General features: G+C 41.3%; 1 protein-coding gene across 5 annotated transcripts in view; it reads right to left on the bottom strand.

Moving 5' to 3' along the window:
• Positions 1–1,083: 1,083 nt before the first annotated feature.
• Positions 1,084–19,659, bottom strand: part of sox13 (SRY-box transcription factor 13) — a 51,412-nt gene continuing 32,836 nt past the window's right edge. For 4 of the 5 annotated variants that reach the window (XM_026169005.1, XM_026169004.1, XM_026169006.1 and 1 more), the window contains 11 exons: positions 19,002–19,088; positions 16,637–16,809; positions 16,172–16,240; positions 15,927–16,041; positions 13,458–13,534; positions 12,723–12,888; positions 12,100–12,218; positions 9,528–9,633; positions 7,739–7,909; positions 5,409–5,625; positions 1,084–3,132 (listed from right to left, as the gene is read on the bottom strand). In XM_026169005.1, the coding sequence (XP_026024790.1) occupies positions 2,847–3,132; positions 5,409–5,625; positions 7,739–7,909; positions 9,528–9,633; positions 12,100–12,218; positions 12,723–12,888; positions 13,458–13,534; positions 15,927–16,041; positions 16,172–16,240; positions 16,637–16,809; positions 19,002–19,088 (1,586 nt within the window). In that variant the 3' untranslated portion in view covers positions 1,084–2,846. The remainder of the gene's footprint in view (positions 3,133–5,408; positions 5,626–7,738; positions 7,910–9,527; positions 9,634–12,099; positions 12,219–12,722; positions 12,889–13,457; positions 13,535–15,926; positions 16,042–16,171; positions 16,241–16,636; positions 16,810–19,001; positions 19,089–19,659) is intronic. The other variant, XM_026169003.1, reaches the window with a different exon arrangement.

Genomic DNA, 19,659 nt, shown 5'->3' with positions numbered 1-19,659 from the left:
AACCATGTTTGTTTCTTTTATCCTTTTAACTTAAGTATATAACAAATGGTATACCAGAATCAGAATCAGAATCAGAATCAGAATACTTTATTGATCCCTGGGGGAAATTATTTCGACTGTAACAGGCTGCACGCTGGTTGGCGCATGCGCACTTTGAGACCATAGATGTGATCTATGGTACAGCCTGACATGTGGAAGTCTGTCCTTCCATTTTGGTGAGTGTTCCTAGTATTTTTTTGTCTTCTGCACGAATTGGCATTGTTTTTTGTTTTGTTTTGTTTTTTGGGGGGGGGTGCCTAAAAAAACCTAATTGGCAGTGTTAAGCAGTCAGTTACACCTGTCCATATTTGTAACTTGCTAGCCAAGCTTGCCAGCATTAGCTAATTACTAATTTAAAAGAAATAACATGGCATCAGTCACAAGTGCAAAACAAATGGGTAAAGTCCCAGTCCATCTTTTACATGCAGACTAACTGCAAAAAACCTAGTTTTGCTTTTTCAGCATGTTAAACTTGCTAAAGAATACACACTAGTAAGTGCTTACGAGGAGTAAATGTTACTAAGGACGCAGGGATGATTATGGTGTCTGGAGTTCTCATTGCTAAATCTACCTTCCTTTTGCTTTGGGTAATATTATATATAAATTTTTATAGATAAACATTTGTTCCCATCATAAGGAAATGGGGGTTTTGTACCAATAAACAACAGCTCTCTCTCCAATCTGAGGCACAGGCTGTGTCCAAAACCACTCCCTAATTACTCTATACTGCACTCTCAGTTTACATCATACACACACACACACATATGTGTATGAGTGTGTGTTAAATGGCATTGCACTACTCAACAATGCAAAATGAAGGTCAGTTGTCCAAAAACCTGCTGCTGACTGCTGTGTATAACAAATCTAAGGCAGGAGAGAAGCAGTGATTAGGGACACAGCCTCACAGTTTTGGGGATGATCTGCCTCTCTGTTACAGGAACAGGAACGTAAAAGATGATGAAAGGAATACTTTAGCCTTTTTAGATGAAATTGACAAACATTTTTAAAGATTAAAAAAAAGCATAGTGATAATAATGATAATAATAATAATAATGCTGCGAGAGGCTGCATCTCAGAAGAAAAACACAGCAGACATTTGGATACACAGATACGAGGTGTTCAACACGACATCCAGTAAACATGCAAAGAAGCAAACAGAGGTATAAAAAAATAGGATAGGCTGAAGTTAACCCACCATGCTGTGGAGAGGGCACTGATGAACACACGATGACAGCAGCATGGCTCAAACTAACAGTGAGATGTGGGAGGATGATGGTGAGGTTGCAGTGTTGATTAATTGTACGTTACTTTTGGGCAACAAGGCCTGTCCGACCAGAAAAAGACTTTTGAAAAAAGCACGTCCTGAACTACCCTGAATGAAGTCCTGCTTTATCAGCTCAAAGCTAGCTTTGCTTTTGGCTGGTGCTATATAAATCTATACACAGAAAAGATTGTCGTATATATATTTATATATGGCATGTCACTATTCTGGGATGCCCTTCCACTCCATACATAGAAAGCCAGAGATGGGAGGGCCCTGTGCACAACAGAGCGGCAGACATGACAATGGATTAGTTCAGATTCAGTATATAAGGAGAATCCTGTGGAAAGGTGAGTTGCAAAGTGACTTGTAGATCGGCAACAACTGCCAATTGGATGTGTAGAAAGGCTGATAGCTCAGATCGAACATGGATCATGCAAATTTAGGGAGAAGGATTGTTGAAATAAACCTTTAATGCTAACTCTCCAACTGGTGCAAATGCAGAATAAGAGTGTGCCAAACACAATCTGTGCTTTTTGTCGTTAGCTAGACTAAGTCAGAGAGAGAGAGTTAGCACTCTCAACGCTCACTGCACAGACTCAGGGAAGGTAGCAGCAGCGTCTGCTGGCCAGATGACTGAATCTCTCCCCCTGACATGTTAATACTGCTGCTGCCCTACCTGCTGTTTCAGCCCCCTGCAGGCTGTTTACCCTTTACTTTTAGTGCCTCACATTTGTGTGCAGTGATGAGCTTAAAGACTGAACATTTCTAACATAAAGCCTGAGTTACAAACGCACACACATTTAAGTGGCAGTGTGCATATAGGATATATTTTTTTCCGTCTTGAACCATCCTATGGCCCGAGGCAACTGTTACTGAATATGACCATTATTTTTTTAATCTCGTTAAGCACACAGTACTAAAACTGCTGAAATGCACCTTTAATCACCAAATTATTTTATCCCTCCAGTTTGATTTGTGGTGTAACTTAAATAGGATGTGTGGCAACAGTAGTAATAACCACTCTTCTCCAGCAGGTGGCAAAGCTGACATACTGAACCCCAGAGTGGCTGATCCTCAGCTGTCTGACAGGAGGAAACAGGTACTCTGCTGAACTTTTAATCAATCTGCTTTAATTCCAGTCCCTGTGGGGGCATTTTGTTTGCCATAAGTCAACATGGGGAGAAAACAAGAAGCAGAAGGGATTAAATGTTAAACCTTCATAAATATAACTCCAAAGTTTTGACACAAAGCATGTGATGACATGATACGTGTAACGGGAAATGATAAAAGCTTGCCTTTATGCGTTTGTGTAGGCGAGGTTTTACTGGAGAATAGGCTAATTTACAACGGGGTGAGTATGACATTTACTTTTTTATTCCCCCATTCACACACTCCCTCACCATTTCTTTAGTTCATCCTCCATTCCTCCTCTCTGACTGTCATTCATCAAAGAGCAACCCGCCCACCTCAGCTACCCTCCCCTCTCATCCTATCCCTCATCTTTAATTTTCCTTTTCCTGGCTCCTCTACCAGTTGCCTTTCTTTAGTCCGTTAGGAGCACCAGTTCCCCCTCACTCCTCTCTCCCCCATCACTTTCCTCTCCTTCGCTGTATGGCGGTCGCTCCCTCTTGCGTTCCCGCTCTCTCTCCCTAGGCAGAGAGGTGGGTGTGGTCTGTCCCTCAGCTCTGCGAGGGATGGGCGGGACTTGCGGCAGGTAATGCTCCAGTAGCGCGGGGTGAAAAGGCATGGTAGCGACAGAGACCGAGCTGCTACCCCCCGGGTACTGGCCATCACTGTGGGGGTAATGGATCTGCTGTGGCTCCGTTTGACTGCAAAGACAGGAAGTGACACGTATATTCAGATATTCTGAGGCATTTATTGTCAATGAAAAAGTTAATCAAGGGCTTTAAAATGCTGATATCCGGTTGTTCAGTCTGACGTCACTAGCCGTGTCTGGACCTAAACTCCGCTGCAGGTCCATATATCAAACGATCACTATGGCATTACTGAGAGTTGAAAAACTGTCTAAAGTCTTTCATCTTTAATAAAATGATCAGCGTTCTGCTCTACCAGGTGTAACAATTGAGTTTAACATCCAGGCATCCATGAAAACGGAATTTATGACATTTAACGGAGTTAGAAGTTAGCAGGGAGTTAGCTCGCTAGCTTCTATCTAAATACAATATAGCATGTCCTGACTGCGGGGTTTTGGAAACAAATTAAAACGTACAGCTCTGTTATCACTTTCAGCATAAATGAAGACAGAAAACTAAACAGCAGTGACGTTTGTAGGGTTACTGAAGTTTGGCTAGCTGGTATATAATGATGTGCTACGTGACCGCTAGCGACACAGCTATGTTAGCATAATATAAACAAGCTAACTTTTTTCCCACTCGATAAAAGTTAACGTGAGTGTTCTCGGTGATCAGGAACAAATGTAATCGCATGGCAGGATGCTGTAAAAGGACCAAACTTCAGCCAGGAGAACAACTGAGATAATCCATCCACAATACGAGGTTAGTCATTCATATACTGCTGCATGGGCTGGGCTGTAGTTACATCCTAAGGTTTTAAAAACTGAGCTTAAATAAATGATTAGTGGTAATAAAAGCCAAGGGAGGTCAACAGGGATCACTGACTGTTTTAGGAGCTTTTTGAGATCAAATAGAAGAAAATACATAACATTAAACATGTTAACAACACAAAAGCCATATTAAACGCAGACTACTTTAGACCCGGAAGTAGGATTCGTCGCGTCATCACTGAACAACCGGATTGACACAGTATCCCTTAGGAAACGGTGGTTACTGGTGTTAGTGGCAGGTCTCTAGTCCTGTGTGAATGGGGCTTGGCAATCAGTTAGATAGTGATTGGCAGCAACCATTCACCAACCAGCTAAACATCAAAAAGTAGAGTGTTTAATTTATTAGCTAAAGCTAGATATTTGTGCTAATCCCCCTCCAAACCATATATGTTTAGTGTTGTTTAGCTAAGAGTTAGCTTAGCTTTGGTTTTTTAGGTAGTGCTAAGCAGGCAGTATATATAAACACAGATTACAATATCATGAGAGCTGTAACACCAGAGTGTAAAATGCATATATTTTAAAACTGGACGTTACATTTTCACGTCTGTGTTGTTTGTATGCGTGTGTGTATGTTTTGCTGCCATGGCAGCCGATCTGTTTCAACATCACAAGCGCTGATTGGGTGAAGCGTCTGTAGTCACGCTTCATGGCAGTAAGTTGTTTTTTGTAATCTATGTTTTAATAAACCACCTTTAATGGTTTAAAAAATTTTGACAAATATCAGATCGTTGTTTTGGATCATCTCCGAGCGGGCAAGGCTCCCGGAGCGCTCCCGTTCGGCCATGCCGAATACTTGTCAACAGATCCTAAACCAGCAACCGAGTCTAAGGGTAAGTGCTCGAACAAGTCTGATCCGCAGCAACTCCACCTCTCCGTTTACAGGAGTTAAGGGTTCTGTTGCTGGTATCTTGGTGCGTGACACCACAGAGCACCTTTAAAGGTCCTGTTGGAGCCCAGGCCTCAACAGGTTAGAGCTGTTTTAACGCTAAAATGGTAAAACCCAATGGCACATTAGGCCGGTATTGTTCTCCTTCATAAGTATACGAGCCAGTCAGTCTACCAGTGTCTTCAATATGAAAGAAACAGGATTGAAGCTTTAGGCCAGTGTGACACCCTGATATTGATGTTTTGTTTCTATAAAGAGCCTAATAGAGGCTACATGTGCTAAAGCAAAGACAAACAAGAGTGAAACAGAAAAGCACTCCAAAACAACCACTGTTAACATTTCCAGCCTCCAACTCCTCCAGCTTAACTAGAAGGAGTTAGAGGGACCAATAGAGAGGGATTCTATTCATTGTCGAGGACACAGTGAACAGCCCAGCTGCAGTTGCAGTACTCCACTTTTGTTTGTGTCTTCAAGAATAAAGGAGGATAAAAAGGGGGGGCTTTGAGAGCTGCAAGCATTGTCTCCAGTGTGTGGAGGTGCAGCACAAACTCTTGTCAGGGGATTGAATTGTCAGTGTTTTTCTGCCAGGGACAAATTCTTTCGCAAGTTGTTTCTCAAAGCTGCTCAGACTCTACCTGTGCCCGTAGGTCCCTCTCTGTTCCTGCCGGCGGCTCTTCATCATGGCCTTGTACTCGCCCACCCGCAGCCGCCGTCCCTCCACTATGCAGGTCCGTTTGGGTCGGGGTTTGTATTTGTAATCGGGGTAGCGCTCCAGATGCTGCCTGCTCAGCCTCGCCTGCTCTTCGTAGTAAGGCTGCTTCTCCTGGTTAGACATGGCTTTCCACCGCGAGCCTACAGACAAAGACGCATCAACACAAAGGAGTGAGTTCATGTTCTCCAGCAGCAGAAGCTGTCATGGCTCGCCATGTTTCATTTCTTGTGGGGTTTTTGAAGCATTTGTCCCGTGTTTTATGTGCTACTCTGCCTGCATCTACATGTTGTCTTACTTTGGTAATTATCTTTCCTTGCACACCTTTTGTTATTTTACTTCCTTTTTGTCTCCCCTCCTTTGTAATCATCAGCCCTGCCCTCATTGTCCCACCTGTTCCCAATTAGATCCCTGTTTATTTATCCCGTCTCACCTTCAGTCTTTTTGTCACTCTTTCAGTTTTTCCATCTGTTTACTCTCCTGGATTCCCGTTTCTCGATTAACCCAACCTTGGAGTTTTCTTCCCCCTCATTGTTCTCTGCTGTAAGTTTAAGTAAGCTGCTGAAAGCTTGCCCTTTTGTTTGGTATCCGGTTTGCATTGTCCTTCATTCGGATCCTCCTTTTGTTAATCCATTAACAGAATGGTTATGCAAGAGAGGAAGCTTAAAATGCTTGTCGGGCCCACGTGGTTTCATTTTTGTTCTCATTCATTCAGATTTCGACAAAAAGTTTCAAGCAGATTTTATTCATTTTTTATGCACCTTTAAACTCCCATCAACATTCACTTATCTTAGATGATAGCTCTTTTCCTATTTGAGTCTTCCCAAGGACGCTGCTACAGTGTTAACATCAAAATATAACCAAAAAGAGGCTGCAGTAGCCCTCCTTCTGGATATTAGAAAAAATATCTCTTAATTATGAGGTTTAGTTATCGGGGTTTTACAGTCCTACCTAAATACAGCAATTTTCTTTTTTGGTTCGTCACAGTGGGGGACATTAGTGCCACTATTTTTAAGTCTTTCTTAAGAAGAGAAAGTAAAATTGGCGAAAGATTCAGGCCGTTAATTCTGGTACCTCTGCAGTCTAATTCATCACTGGTGATGAGCCCAACACTAACATCAGACTACCAGAATGTGTCATTTTTGCCTTTATTACTTTATTCTCCCAATTATTGGCAATAAAGTGAAAAAGAAATTTACTCTAACTGACACGTTCACATTTTTGGGCCATCACCCAAAATAAAGGGTTAGTCTATGCTGATGACCTAGACTCAGACGTCATACACGTGTTCCTTTACATTTTGGAAAGTTTATTTATCACTGCATTTACTGGTAACTCTCAAAGGATTACCTCAAGACTGAAGAAAACCTAAAAAGCTGCTGATTCCCCAGCAAGTTCCAAAGAATCTCATCTTTCCTTTCTAACCATTCTTTCACTTCATTTCTAAAAATATGCGTTTGTGTTCAGACTTGACTTAGTCATGCCCCTAATTTTTAACACTGAAAGTTCCTGTTAAAATACTCTGAGTCTCTCTTTACAGAGAACATAAATCAAATTGTAGTGAATGGAGACTGCACTGATGCTGCCCTCAAAAAGATCCACACATCTAAATCTCATGATATGCAAAGCCCCGTTTCTTCGTGTTTTCTTTCCCGTTTCGTTTTTTAACTAACTATCTCGATCACGCTCTCTCACATTCACTGATATAAAGCGCCTTGAGACGACTTTTGTTGTGATTTGGCGCTATATAAATAAAACTGAATTGAATCTGACTGGTTAAAGCTAACTCATAGTATATGGTGATAGGCAGAATTACCTATTAGTTTCTGTGCCACAAACTACCTGATGCTTCCATAAAGGTTATTCAAAAGCAAACACTTTGAAATAATTCAAGGTCAAAAAGCAGCATGTTTAGGGTTGTGGTCAAAACTGTGTTTTTTGCATTGAAAGATAAGTATTAGGCAAGTAATCAGTACTATGTATTTAAGCAAATTAGTGGTTTTTATGTGTGTCTGTGTGAAAGATAGACACACAAACTCTCTACAATACAAAGGAATGTAAATGTTTGTTTGAGGGAAAGGGATTCATCCCTGTGTGTGTGTGTGTGTGTGTGTGTGTGTGTGTGTGTGTGTGTGTGTGTGTGTGTGTGTGTGTGTGTGTGTGTGAAGAAGCAGGTGGGTCTTTACTGCCTCACATGTGCCAGGCAGGGTCTCAGAATAGAGACATAAACCCACCCCTAACCACTGCTGCTCTCACCCAGGATCTTGCTGATGGAGGAGTTGTGCATGTCAGGGTAAGTTTGCAGGATCCTCCTGCGCTCGTCCTTGGCCCACACCATAAAGGCATTCATGGGTCTCTTTATGTGGCCTGAGGAGGGAGGCGGCCGTGCCTCAGCGTAGCCGCCTGGGACCGAAACGTTCAGGGTACCTACAGTAAACAAGGGTACAAGCTGGCTTGTAAATATGTTACAAATATATAGAGGAATAGCTATTTGTTTCTTGCTGTAAGTGGTGCATGTCTGAATATTAACCTTTTTTTCTTGCAACACTAAAATTGGTGAAAGTTTCTCTTCACCCACAAACATCCAATTTCATATGATTCACATTCTCCATCCTGACGTTTAAACCAAAGACAGGAGTTACTAAGCTTTACAAAGATAAGGTTATTACTTTGATGAAGCTAAATCTGAAGGTCTTGGATATTGTATTTTCATCTTTAAATGTCTGTGCCATATTCTGATGGCACATTAATAAAGCATGTTTGGAAGAAAACATTTCTGCTAATCGTGCTATTTCCCAGAAACAAACAACATTAAACAGGCTCTCCTGATTTAGCCAAGTGGTTGCTTTACCGAGATCAACATCTGAGTGACAGTAATGCCTTTGATTAGTATTTTTCCAATATGGAAGTAAGCTAATATTAGCTTGCATACATGAGCTTGCCTGGTTGCTTCTAGGCAATGCAGATGAGCATTTAGCTAGCTAGATTTTGACAGTGGCGCTTAGGGGAGCGATAAAACAGGTAATTTAATGGGCAGTATTGCAGACTATTAGCTTGGACAAAAGGGAGCCAGAATTCAAGTTAAAGTCACACTAGGTAATTAGCACCTTTTAGTGCTAAAATTAAAGTTAGCACTTGCTGTGTCGATTAGCTCTATAGTGTAATGATATAGGCATATGCCTAACATGTGGAAGGTTCCTGATTAGAGTTCAGAAGGAGACATTAATCTTTTAGAGTTTGCATCAGAGGTTACATTGGTGCAAAAAATCTGCCAAATCTAATATCTCTTGTGGTGACTCCTTGCAAATAAGCACAAAGTGCCTTGAGGTGTTTTGGTGCTATGTAAAAAACCTGAATTGACTTCAAAGAAACTTCTTCAGTGTTCACTTTGTGGCTTCTCTAGCGTTCTCATGCCTGCTAGCAATCTGTTAAATGGTAAATGGACTGGTTCATCTAGGGTTTGAGAGTAACGAAATTTCTATTCTCTGTATGTCCTGTACATGTGGCAGAATTGACAAATAAAGTTGACTTGACTTGACTTCTTCTATAACACCTTTCTACTCTACTTAAGCACTCAAACCACTTTACACAACATACCTCATTCACACATTCATACACATTTATACAAGCACTTTTTTAACTTAAACACTTTCTATGTAGCATTCACACACTTTCACACTCTGATGAACGCATCAAAAAGCAACTTAGGGTCCAGTGTCTTGCAGACTGGAGCAAAACTCCAACTTTCTGATTAGCAAATGACCTATTTTACCGTCCGAGCTAAAGCCACCCAATCTAATCTAGGTCAATCTAAACAGGTTATACTGCATGCTACTTCCATGGAGAAAAAAATGCTAATTTTAATAAAATTATATGACTCAATCAAATAAAATAAAATATTTGAATATAATGACAAAGATAAATGGATGGGTACCATAATGATATAATAAGCTATCAGGGCAGCGTAACAAATGTTGGTCTCATTACAACAACAACTTGGCAAAACACAGATAGGCATTAAACAGACTTTTTCAGGGATGCCTACCCTCAGAATCACTGCTGAGGTGGTCCTCAGTGGACGGCAGGCCATGTCTGTTCTCACCTCTCTCACTCTGAGACATCCTCTCATTGCGAGGAGAAACCTTAAAATCCTGCAGACATTAAAAGAACAAAAAGAAAAAACAAAGACATATGAACTCAGAAATGGTCTAAAGTCAGACAAATATTCACACACCAGCACAAAGAGACGATTTAAATTTGCACTGCAGTAAAAAAAAAAAAAAAAAGGTGACCTAATGTCGAAGAGGAGTGTTCATGGCACACGTGTTACACTGGAGTGCTATTTAAGGTAAAGACATGGCACGCTCACCATATCAGCCGCTGCTTAAATGCAGAGCTGTAAATGCAAAGACAGGAAATGACAACACTATGGAGGAGGAAGAATGGTATTTATTGTTGGAGGGAGGAAAGGTAAAGAAGACAAGGCAGGGACGGGAATGTGGCAACTCTGAATTTGCAAAACTACCACACCATCAGCGTATTATCTGTCGACCATTCCCCGCGCTGTAAAACGCTATTCATCCACATGCAGCGGTGTGAAGCGCAATACCAAAATAGGTCAGTCAACAGTATTGGTGTTAACACAGCCGCCAAGGCGAGATGGAGCAGGATAATGGAGGAGAGGAGGAGGAGGAGAAGGAGGAGAGCCACAGATTACAGTATTACTGTGGACAAAGAGACAGGGCAGGTGGCTCAGTCAATGCCACACTGAGGCCTTTGTGGTATTGTAAGGCTGCAACAGCTGTTGCTTAGGACGGAGCAGAGACCAAAGCTTTAGCCACCTTAAAGAACAAAAACGTAAGAACCCAATAGAAGACCATTTTCACAAGAAGCAAAACAAAATAAACAGCAGGTTCTCGAACAAAATATGCAATTTTGAGATAGTCTAGTAGCACTTACAAACAGCAGTTTACAGTTTACTCAGCTGACTTAAGCTGTAATAATGTGCTTCTGCATGTGGGTGCGGATCTATTGGATACTCAGGAGGAGCGCAGCACCATGTAACCCTAAACCAACCTCTAAATGTTGACCAGAGAAAGAGCAATACACCGTTTACATCAGGAGTCCATATATTTATTTTAATACAGCTAACGTAAACTGAGTGGTGTGATTAAGCACACAAACACAGTCAGTTCTGTACAACATTATGTGAAGCTGTGCTGGTTTAATTTCATAGATTTTAAATAAAAGATGGACGTCGGGTTGTGGAACTGGATAAATATATCAGCTACTTGTAACAAACAAAGAGAGGGACACACAGGTCTAAAGACCGATTGGCAACCTCCTGGCAACTTCCAGCAACCAGTGGTTATGAGGTGATCGCCAGCCTGCCTCGACTCAGGCGTTAGGCAGGTGGTCTGCGTTCTTAAAAAACTTCTGAATGCGAATGTTGCTGAAAGGTTAGCGTGTGTATATATATATATATATATATATATTTTTTTTTAATCCACACTTATAAGCCAGTCAGAAGCGTTGGGAAAAATTATCCTACAGAATTTGTGATTTCAGTCCCTAGTTTTATTTATTAGATGTTTATTTTGTAAATTACAAGTTCATTAATTATTTATTATTGACAGAAGTTGGTGGAGACATGCAGAACTAAAAGATAGCTAATATTTAGATTTCTATGACTATGACTATGGTTCTGTGGCAACACTGGAAAAAAACAACACACTATGACAAAGGAATATGTGGAAGGATATCACCAAAGCAACATTAATCTGCGACATGTTTTTACTGCCCCCGTGTGGCCAGAACGGGGGCAGGTCTATGATCTAGACCAGCGGTTCCCAACCTTTTTTGCGCCACGGACCGGTTTATGTCCTACAATATTTTCACGCACCGGCCTTTAAGGTATTGCGGATAAATACAACAAAATAAAACCAGTACCAGTACCAAAAAAAAGATTTATTCATAACACATGGGGAAAAACCCAGGGAGTTAACGATATAAACTTTTTTTTTTTTTAAAAAACGATAAAAACCCTGAAAACCATAAATTTCACACCCGAGCCTCAACTCTCGCGGCCCGGTACCAAACGACTCACGGACCGGTCCGTGGCCCGGGGGTTGGAGACCGCTGATCTAGACTTCACAAAGGCAACCCATCCATAGGAAAACACTGGGATGGAAGCACTTTTGTAGCTAGCTAGCAGAGACAAATTTAAAAAATAATATTGAGTTGACTGCCCAGTACAAATTCATGTGGTCTCGGACAGACGAAAAAATGAAAACAAATTGCAAAATATACTTGGGTGGCCTTCAGGATACCTGGGTGGGCCCTAAGTAAAGTCTATGTGTGGGAAACACTGTAAAGTGATGTGAAGAATTCTCAGGTAAGAGACTGAGATAATGCTACGACACAAAACACGTATTAAGTTTCTTTGTGTGTGTTTTGTGCATTTGTAGGCTATATGCCACAGTGTTACTAGAGATAGCCTACAGTGAAACCTAACCTAAAAATGGCACAGTATGTACAATGGCAATTTCCAGAACGAAGTCCGTGTCTTAAAGTGGCTCGAACACACCGCTCTAACTGGAGTTTAAACATTAGCTCACCGGCTTTCCACCAACTTCTCTCTCCCGGTCCCTCTCCCGCCCCGCACTGCCGTGGCTCCTCAGGAGCTGCTGGGCATCGTGGATAGCCTGGGTGACCACGTCGCCGTCTCCCAGGAAACCTGCAGACAAAAACAAAGCACGAAGAGGAGAGCACAAAATGAGGACCAAGATAATTATGATGATGAAGGAAAAGAAAATGAGACAGAGGAAGGTAAAGTGTCAGTTCTCATCAGAAGACCTCCTCTAGAAACACATCACGGATCTTATGAACAGTCACCTACAGATGATGATTAGTTTCATATCCTGCTGCTGGAAATGACAGTTGAAGAATGCAATCATCCTCTTGTGGAAAAAGACGACTGCACAAAGTTTTAATTCATTTCAGCCACTTGCTCAGTATTTACTGTATTTTATACAAAATAGAGAATAACTGTTTATGAGTATCTGAGCGTCCTTTATTAATGCTTAGTTTGTCGCACTAAAGTCAAAAAAGTTATGTTCGTTGTGCTCAGTCTCCTTAAATCAACAGTGAATAGATCTACAGGAAATATGATGTGCTGCAGGTTAACGTCAAATGCTTTAATGCTTTACCATGCAAAGCAGTGTGACTGTGTGCAACTCACTGAGCGCAGATCGTGGTGGACTGTGGGAGATCTCTCTCTGGAGATCTCTGGGTCTGTATGCCCCCTGCAGCGCCAGTGATCCCAGCTCCAGGCTCTGTGGACTGGGTGTCTTCCCCAGCTCCAGACCCTTGGGCTTGGACGTCAGGTTCAAGGGCTGACTTGCTTCCTAAACACACAGCAAGAGCAGATGAGCAGGGGTGGGGCTACTTCGACATATTCAGGTGAAACCGCAAAGGCCAAGGGTGTGCGTGTATTCCAGCTATGCACGGCACATTTGGCATGTCGGAGCAGATCTGTCACACCTTTGTAGTATTTTTTTTTGTCTTTTGTCTTCAAGTTATCCTCCTCCTCTCTTCCCTTTTGTTTATTTAAGCTATGTTGATCTATCCCTGCTTGAGAACCTGCCGTGCAAACACGAGTCGCACTACATTTACACACACACACAAGCACACACGCACGTCGAGAAAACACACACCTATGGCCACACACATTAAACCTTCAACAGAGGGTGTGGTGTATTCCTAAAGCTTTTCAGCCTCCCAAATACCAGAAAAGGATATTATTTGTTCGCTCCAGAAGACTTCACTTTCTTTAAGCTTCCTAAAACCACACACATGCAGAAGGTACGCACACCATACAGCAAGCAAACACAGCCATAATTCCCTGACTTCTCAGTAATGTGCTCATATAAAGAAGTGAGTTGGACAAGGTATGTACAATAAAGTGATACTGTACCTGTCGGAGGGAACCACTGCTTCTCTTCACGGGGGTGGGGTGAGTGTTTGACAGTAGCTGCATGGAGTAGTCCATAGCTGTGAAAGGTTAAAATTAAAAATAAATAAATGACCATTCTTAATGCATCGATTTAAGGGTTAAGAACGAACAGCAGTTTTAGACAGAACCAAGTTTAAAAGTAAAACTATTAGCATTACTATTATCATTAGCCTGTTAAAAAAAATTGTTTAGTTACCATCCTAACGGACCAAGCAACATGCTAGCATTTTATGGGTAAAATTAGCTTCACTGTAAAGCCTGTTGCAGACACTGACAGCTGGAGCCACAACAGCCAAGCAGCCTTCCATGGCTGGGACTCATGCTCAGCTGGTGTAGTGCACTGTAAAGGCTTAGTGGTAAAATCCACGCAGTCATCAAAACATATGCACGGACCCTCGCCCTTGATGACCAAATTTATGTCACGTGGACCCATCAGACCCAAGCGGACCACAGCAGACGTGGAGAGTATACTCAGAGCTTAAGAAAAAAGGACATTAGCCTAATTTTGTTAAGCTCAGACACATGATCAATAGCATACTTGTAAAAACTAAAATGTTATGTGGCCTTTTTATATAGCGCAGGTGTTTATTTCAGCTCTTCACCTCCATTAACTTGCACTCACTGAGGACTATCTAGGATGAAATGCAAAGACTCTAATCTGGCCCAGTGGACGGCTTTTGAAAATGTGAAGGAAGACATAGACTCTGGGCTTTTAACGGTATTTTCATAAGTTTTACAGCTTTTCCTATTGAAAAAAACCCACCCCATCCCAACACTGCCATACACGCCACACCAAAGTAATTAAAGTGGTTTCTTTGTCTTTGTTGGACATCCCTGTCCTACAGCCTTACATTCATTTTAGCATTTAAATGTTCACTTCCAGCATCATTAGCCATGAATCCACCATAATACGAAGGCAGTTTGTTTATACAGAATATCGAGTGCAGAGGATAAGGCAATATCACCTCTCCAATGGCAAATCTCAAACTATTGCCAAGATAAATTTGTGATATAGCATTTATTCAGCTAAGGTTGAATAATAACGTGAGTAAGTGATACAGTCATTCTGAGACAGTAGATGTTTTGTTACAGTTTGAGAATTAACATAATTTGCGCATGGCCAAGTGGGAGTTGCAGGGAATCTCCCCAAAATACAATGTCCAGTTGATACGTGAGGTTACATGCAAATGTCCAAACAAATAAAAGATCTGAGCAAAATGAAAGCAAAGGGCTCAAAGTTTCACTCCATGCATATTGTTTTTAAAAACGCTCTGGTTACTGCTGACCTCTTCTACACAGCCCAGCACTCCGACACATTTTACATTCATGTGTCAAAACATTCAGAGCCGCTCATGCACACGTGCGCTTCTCGATATAATGGCTATCCTTAAATTCCACCTACACTGTTTTAAAGACTGGCCTTGTGTCTTTAAGTTTGAAAAGATCCACAAGCACAGCTTTTAAGGCTGGTGAAAGCAAGCTTCTACAAAGCTGTGGCGTTCGAAGCCGTGGCCTCAGTAGCCTGCTAACTGTACAAGCATACGTGTTTGAAAGGTACATTCAAGCACTGTTGCACTGGAGTCTCACGGATGCCTTTCTAGTTCCTATAAAATAGCCCCTGAGTTGAAGTACATAAACACTCAGGGATGGCAACTTATGGAGCTGTACTGATGGAGATATCTTTTCAGCACAAAGTTTCTGGCCTTCAAAGCTTGCAGTCATTGGTAAGTAGAGTGTTCATTCTTCCCACACAACAGGGTGCATAAGAAAAGGCTTTGAATGAATTGACAAAACACAGTGTTCACTAAATCAAGGGAATCCTTGGAGGATTATTAGCAGGTCACAGCAGTATTTGAAGAAGAATGTAGTATACAGCATGACCTTATTGAGCCCTCCAGAAATACTTTGATTTGCTGGGAGTTTCTCTGACTAAAATGGACCATCAGTGTCAGTGTTGTGTTTATTACTCAGTAAAAGTAACGTATTACACATGATTCATTACTTTTTTTAACCCAAGGAATAAAGTAATGCATTACTCTGTGGAGGCAGAATGCCCTTCACACAGGTCAGCCCAGAGGTTGTTAAAGGACACTTCTCTGAAAGTTACTTTATACGGTTGCAAACATGTTTAAATATGAGTGATGGATTAAAGATTACATAATGTTAGAAAGAATATTACCTTGTTGTTGCCGTCATAACTTTCCAGTGTTTCAAAAGCCTGCCTGCCATTGCTAGAAATGTCTGCAGTGTTTGCCTGATATTCCTTAAAATTACGGATACAGAGCGGTGTTCCTAGATCCCACAGCCTGAGTCAACAACTCTGCCCCAACAAAGCAGCTCCGAGCTTTCTTTTAATGCTGCACTGCTGTCAGCCTGCATATGAAAAAATAAATAATAATAAAACTGAAACCTTTCCACTTGATTACTCACTCGGCTTGCAGGGGATCGGTTGCAGTGGCAAGGTCATCTGGGGGTCAGAGTTGACCTGGAGGGGTTGGGTGGTGGGGTGGAAAGCTGGAATCATCACGTAGGGCATGTTCACCTGCTGGGACAGAGCAGGACACGTGCACGTTACAGACAAGCCCCATCCGTCTCACACATTCATTTATTAATCTCCCACTCTGCTCCTTGAAGTGATTCAGGAAGATGTGCGAAAGGTCGTGAGAGGAGCTGACCTGGATCTGCTGCTGAAGCAGGTTGATCTTGTGCTGCTGCTGGATGAGCTGCTGCTGCTGCTTGGCGATCTGAGACACAGAAAAACGAGACACACAACAAGTGAGCGCTAGCCTGTATAAATTCTAACGATCAGCCATGACGCACGCATGCGGCGGTTCATTTATTCCCAGAAAAAAGCTGGCGAGTGCGTGCGGTGTTCTCCTTCTGTGGACTTGTGTGAAAAAAGGCACATTAGACAAAGATCTTTTTTCAATTTCGGCCATCTAATTTGCCTAGTGTTTGTATGGAGCAAGAACACAAGCACCAGTGCACACAGGGGCTTTTCGTCTGTTTGGTCAGAAAGGCCCTTTATATTCTTTATCAAGATAATACACAGCAGAGAGACAGAAATTTGTTTTGAGATGTCCACATGTTTGCATGTTCTGTTGAACTGGGTGAGTGATGCAAAGATCTGGTAGAGATACCTGTTCTTGCTGTTGCCGAGCCAGCTCCATCTGCTGCTGCTGTTTCTCCAGCAACAGGGCGGCCATGTTTCTCTGCTCAGAGTGGGCTCCCAGGAGCTGCTCCCTCAGACCACTCAGCTGGTTGATCATCATCAACAGCTGGAGCTCCTTCTCTGCCAGAGATTCGGGGGTACCTGGTGGGAGGAGTGGGAGGCTTTGTGTTTTTATGCAGGATAAGGCCGTTTTTTTTTTTTATTCCTTCTTATTCCGTTTTTGCTTTAGTAATGTCTCCAACTATCACCATTATTATACCGGAGGGATAAAAAAAATACTATTCTCTTCTTGTTCTTACAGTTTTGTTATATAACCTCTCATGTTTTCCCATTTTTCCCACAAAATTTCTCAAAACATGAAGCTTTTCTTCTCTTTATAAAAGAAAAATCATATTTTTATGGTGAATAATATTTTTCAGTTTTACAAAAAGATGTTTTTGCTTTTATTAAATTAAATTTCACAAAATAGAAAACTTTTGTCATTTTTATGAGAATGAGAAAAATTTCTTGTAATTACCTAAAAAGGTAATTTTTTCCTCCACAAAACAATATTTTCAGCAAAGTTTTTAATGTTAAACTTTCCCTCTTTTAAAAACATCTTGTTATAATAACAAACTTCTCAATCTCACAAAAACCTTTCTAACTTTCACAGGATCATTTTCAAATGTAATATCTTGTCTTTTATCTCCTCACACCCTCCGTGGGTCAAGTTTCACACATTCAGAAAAACCAAAATCTCAAAGAAAAAAACCTGAAGCTTCTTCGTAATATGTTGCTTTATGTTTCCTATATTTCAAAATCAATTGCTATCTTGTAATCTCATAACTGCTAGAAAAGGATGTTGAAAGGGTTGAAACTGATAAGCATCTTTTTTCCCCATTTTGCAGAAACAAGCTGTTATACCAAACTGCTTAGATCAGAAACTGTAGATAATGTTTGCAGGACAGACGCGTCCTCACTATGAAAATGAATCTTTCATCGCTGCCAAAACTACAAAGCCAATTCCAAAAATGTGTCAAATGTAAATCTCATAAACTTGTCTTTTATTCACTGTAGAGACACATTAAATGTCTGAGCTGAGAAACTGTAAAACTTCAAAATATCTCACATCTCAAAAAAAAGTTGGGATGGGAGCACCAAAGCTGGGGAAGCACTTTCCAGTTAGGTTAACTGGCAGGAGGTCAGTAACATGACTGGTTATACAAGGAGCATCTCAGAGATTCCAAGAAGTACATCAGAGGATAACAAATCTGTAAAAAAACTGCAGCTACAGATTTCAGAATAATGTTTCTGAATGCAAAGTCAGAAAGATTATAAATATACATAATATCATTAAACGATTCAGCGATTCTGGAGGATTCTCTGTGTACAAGAGACAAGGCAGGAGGCCACCTCTGAATGCTCGTCTATCTTCGGGCCTTCTGAAGCTGGACTGAAGCAAAGCGCAAAACTGTTGTTAGATCAGACAAATCGAAATTCTGAAAATCACAAATGCCACTTCCTCTGGTCTAAAAATGAGAAGGACCATCCAGCTTGTTATGAGCAAGCAGTTGAAAAGTTTGCATCCCTGATGGCACAGAGGTGAATTTATCAGTTTGCACATCTGGAGAGGCACAACTAATGCCTCAAGGTGAAACAAAAAACGCTGAAAAGAAGACCCAGGACTGCCGAGCAGCTAGAGTCTGCTATCTCTCTGCTCAGTTCTACCAAGTGGTAAACATGGTGTGGCAAATGTGGGTTTATGATAATCATTACATTCATGTGCAAACAAATACTAAAAAAAGGGATCAAATAATTCAGTGAAATGATTGAGATAACAGCAGCACACATGTGCTGTGAGTGTGGTTATATCAGTGAGACGGGCACAGTGACAGCCAGCACTGGATTTCACTGGTGTGTGTGTGTGTTATCACTGTACATATGATAAATATTACATTGTTAACCCCAGAACACACACACGAGTTTTGTAACGCCATCACTACACTTTGTCCTTAATGTAAATATGTAAGAAAAATTTCCCCTTGTGGGACAATTAAAGGATTATTCTATTGTATTCTATTCTATTCACTTTCGCATGGGTGAAAATTTAGGGTTAATTAAGCCTTCACACACACACTGGTTATGTTTTACCTTTAAAAAGAGGTAGAAGAAGAAATATCTACATATCTTCCATCTAAATGTCAAACCAATGGTTTGCCACATGCTGCTGTATGCACCAAGCTGTTATATATGATGCTTTTAAATTGATAAAACAAATGAGAAATAGAATAGAAAAGCTGTAATTCATACGGTCTAATTGTATATGTACAACATTTGTAGTGTTTGAAACTAACCTTTCAGCTGTCCTGACCCCACTGTGCTTTTATCCAGGAGTTTGTCCTTCCAGTCAGCATTCAGCAGCTTCTCAATGGTAGGCATCACTGTTAAGAGAACACTAATGGTACTCAGCGGGACCGCAGTGGGCAGCAGTAGATGGCGTGAAAAATATATTCTGTCAAATAAAATACATCTAACACTAAACTACTTTCTGAGCCTCTCTTCTGCTTTTCTAATGGCATTGATTGAAGAAGACGTTTGAGGTGTCGAAGGGCAGAGGTTGTTTGTGCATCAGGGAGAAGTTCTGAGTGTTTGAGTGGATCAATATTTGGACAGAGAACAATTCAAGGTCAGTGACTGGAGCAAATTTGAGAAAGATTTAAGGCAAGGAGTGCAGGCTGGTTAAAGACTAGAGGGCAACGAGAGTCTTGCACGCGGCTCAGAGAGAAGCCCTTCACTCCCTACCAAAGAAATTGAACACAATCACACATACAAAAAAAAAAAAAGCCCCTGAACTCGTTCAGGAATCCAAACAACACCCCCGCTTTGTGAGACAAACCATCACTTCCACACATCGATTTTAAGCAGACTGCATTGTTTAATGCTGAATAGCAGCAGAATGTAGCGCTCTCAAACACGTAAGATATGGAGTCATCAAAGTCTGAGATGGGAAAA

Source organism: Astatotilapia calliptera, chromosome 5 (genome assembly GCF_900246225.1).
Source record: "Astatotilapia calliptera chromosome 5, fAstCal1.2, whole genome shotgun sequence".
Lineage (NCBI taxonomy): Eukaryota > Metazoa > Chordata > Actinopteri > Cichliformes > Cichlidae > Astatotilapia > Astatotilapia calliptera.
Note: the sequence above shows the minus strand (reverse complement) of the source record. Positions and strands in the feature narration are given on the sequence as shown.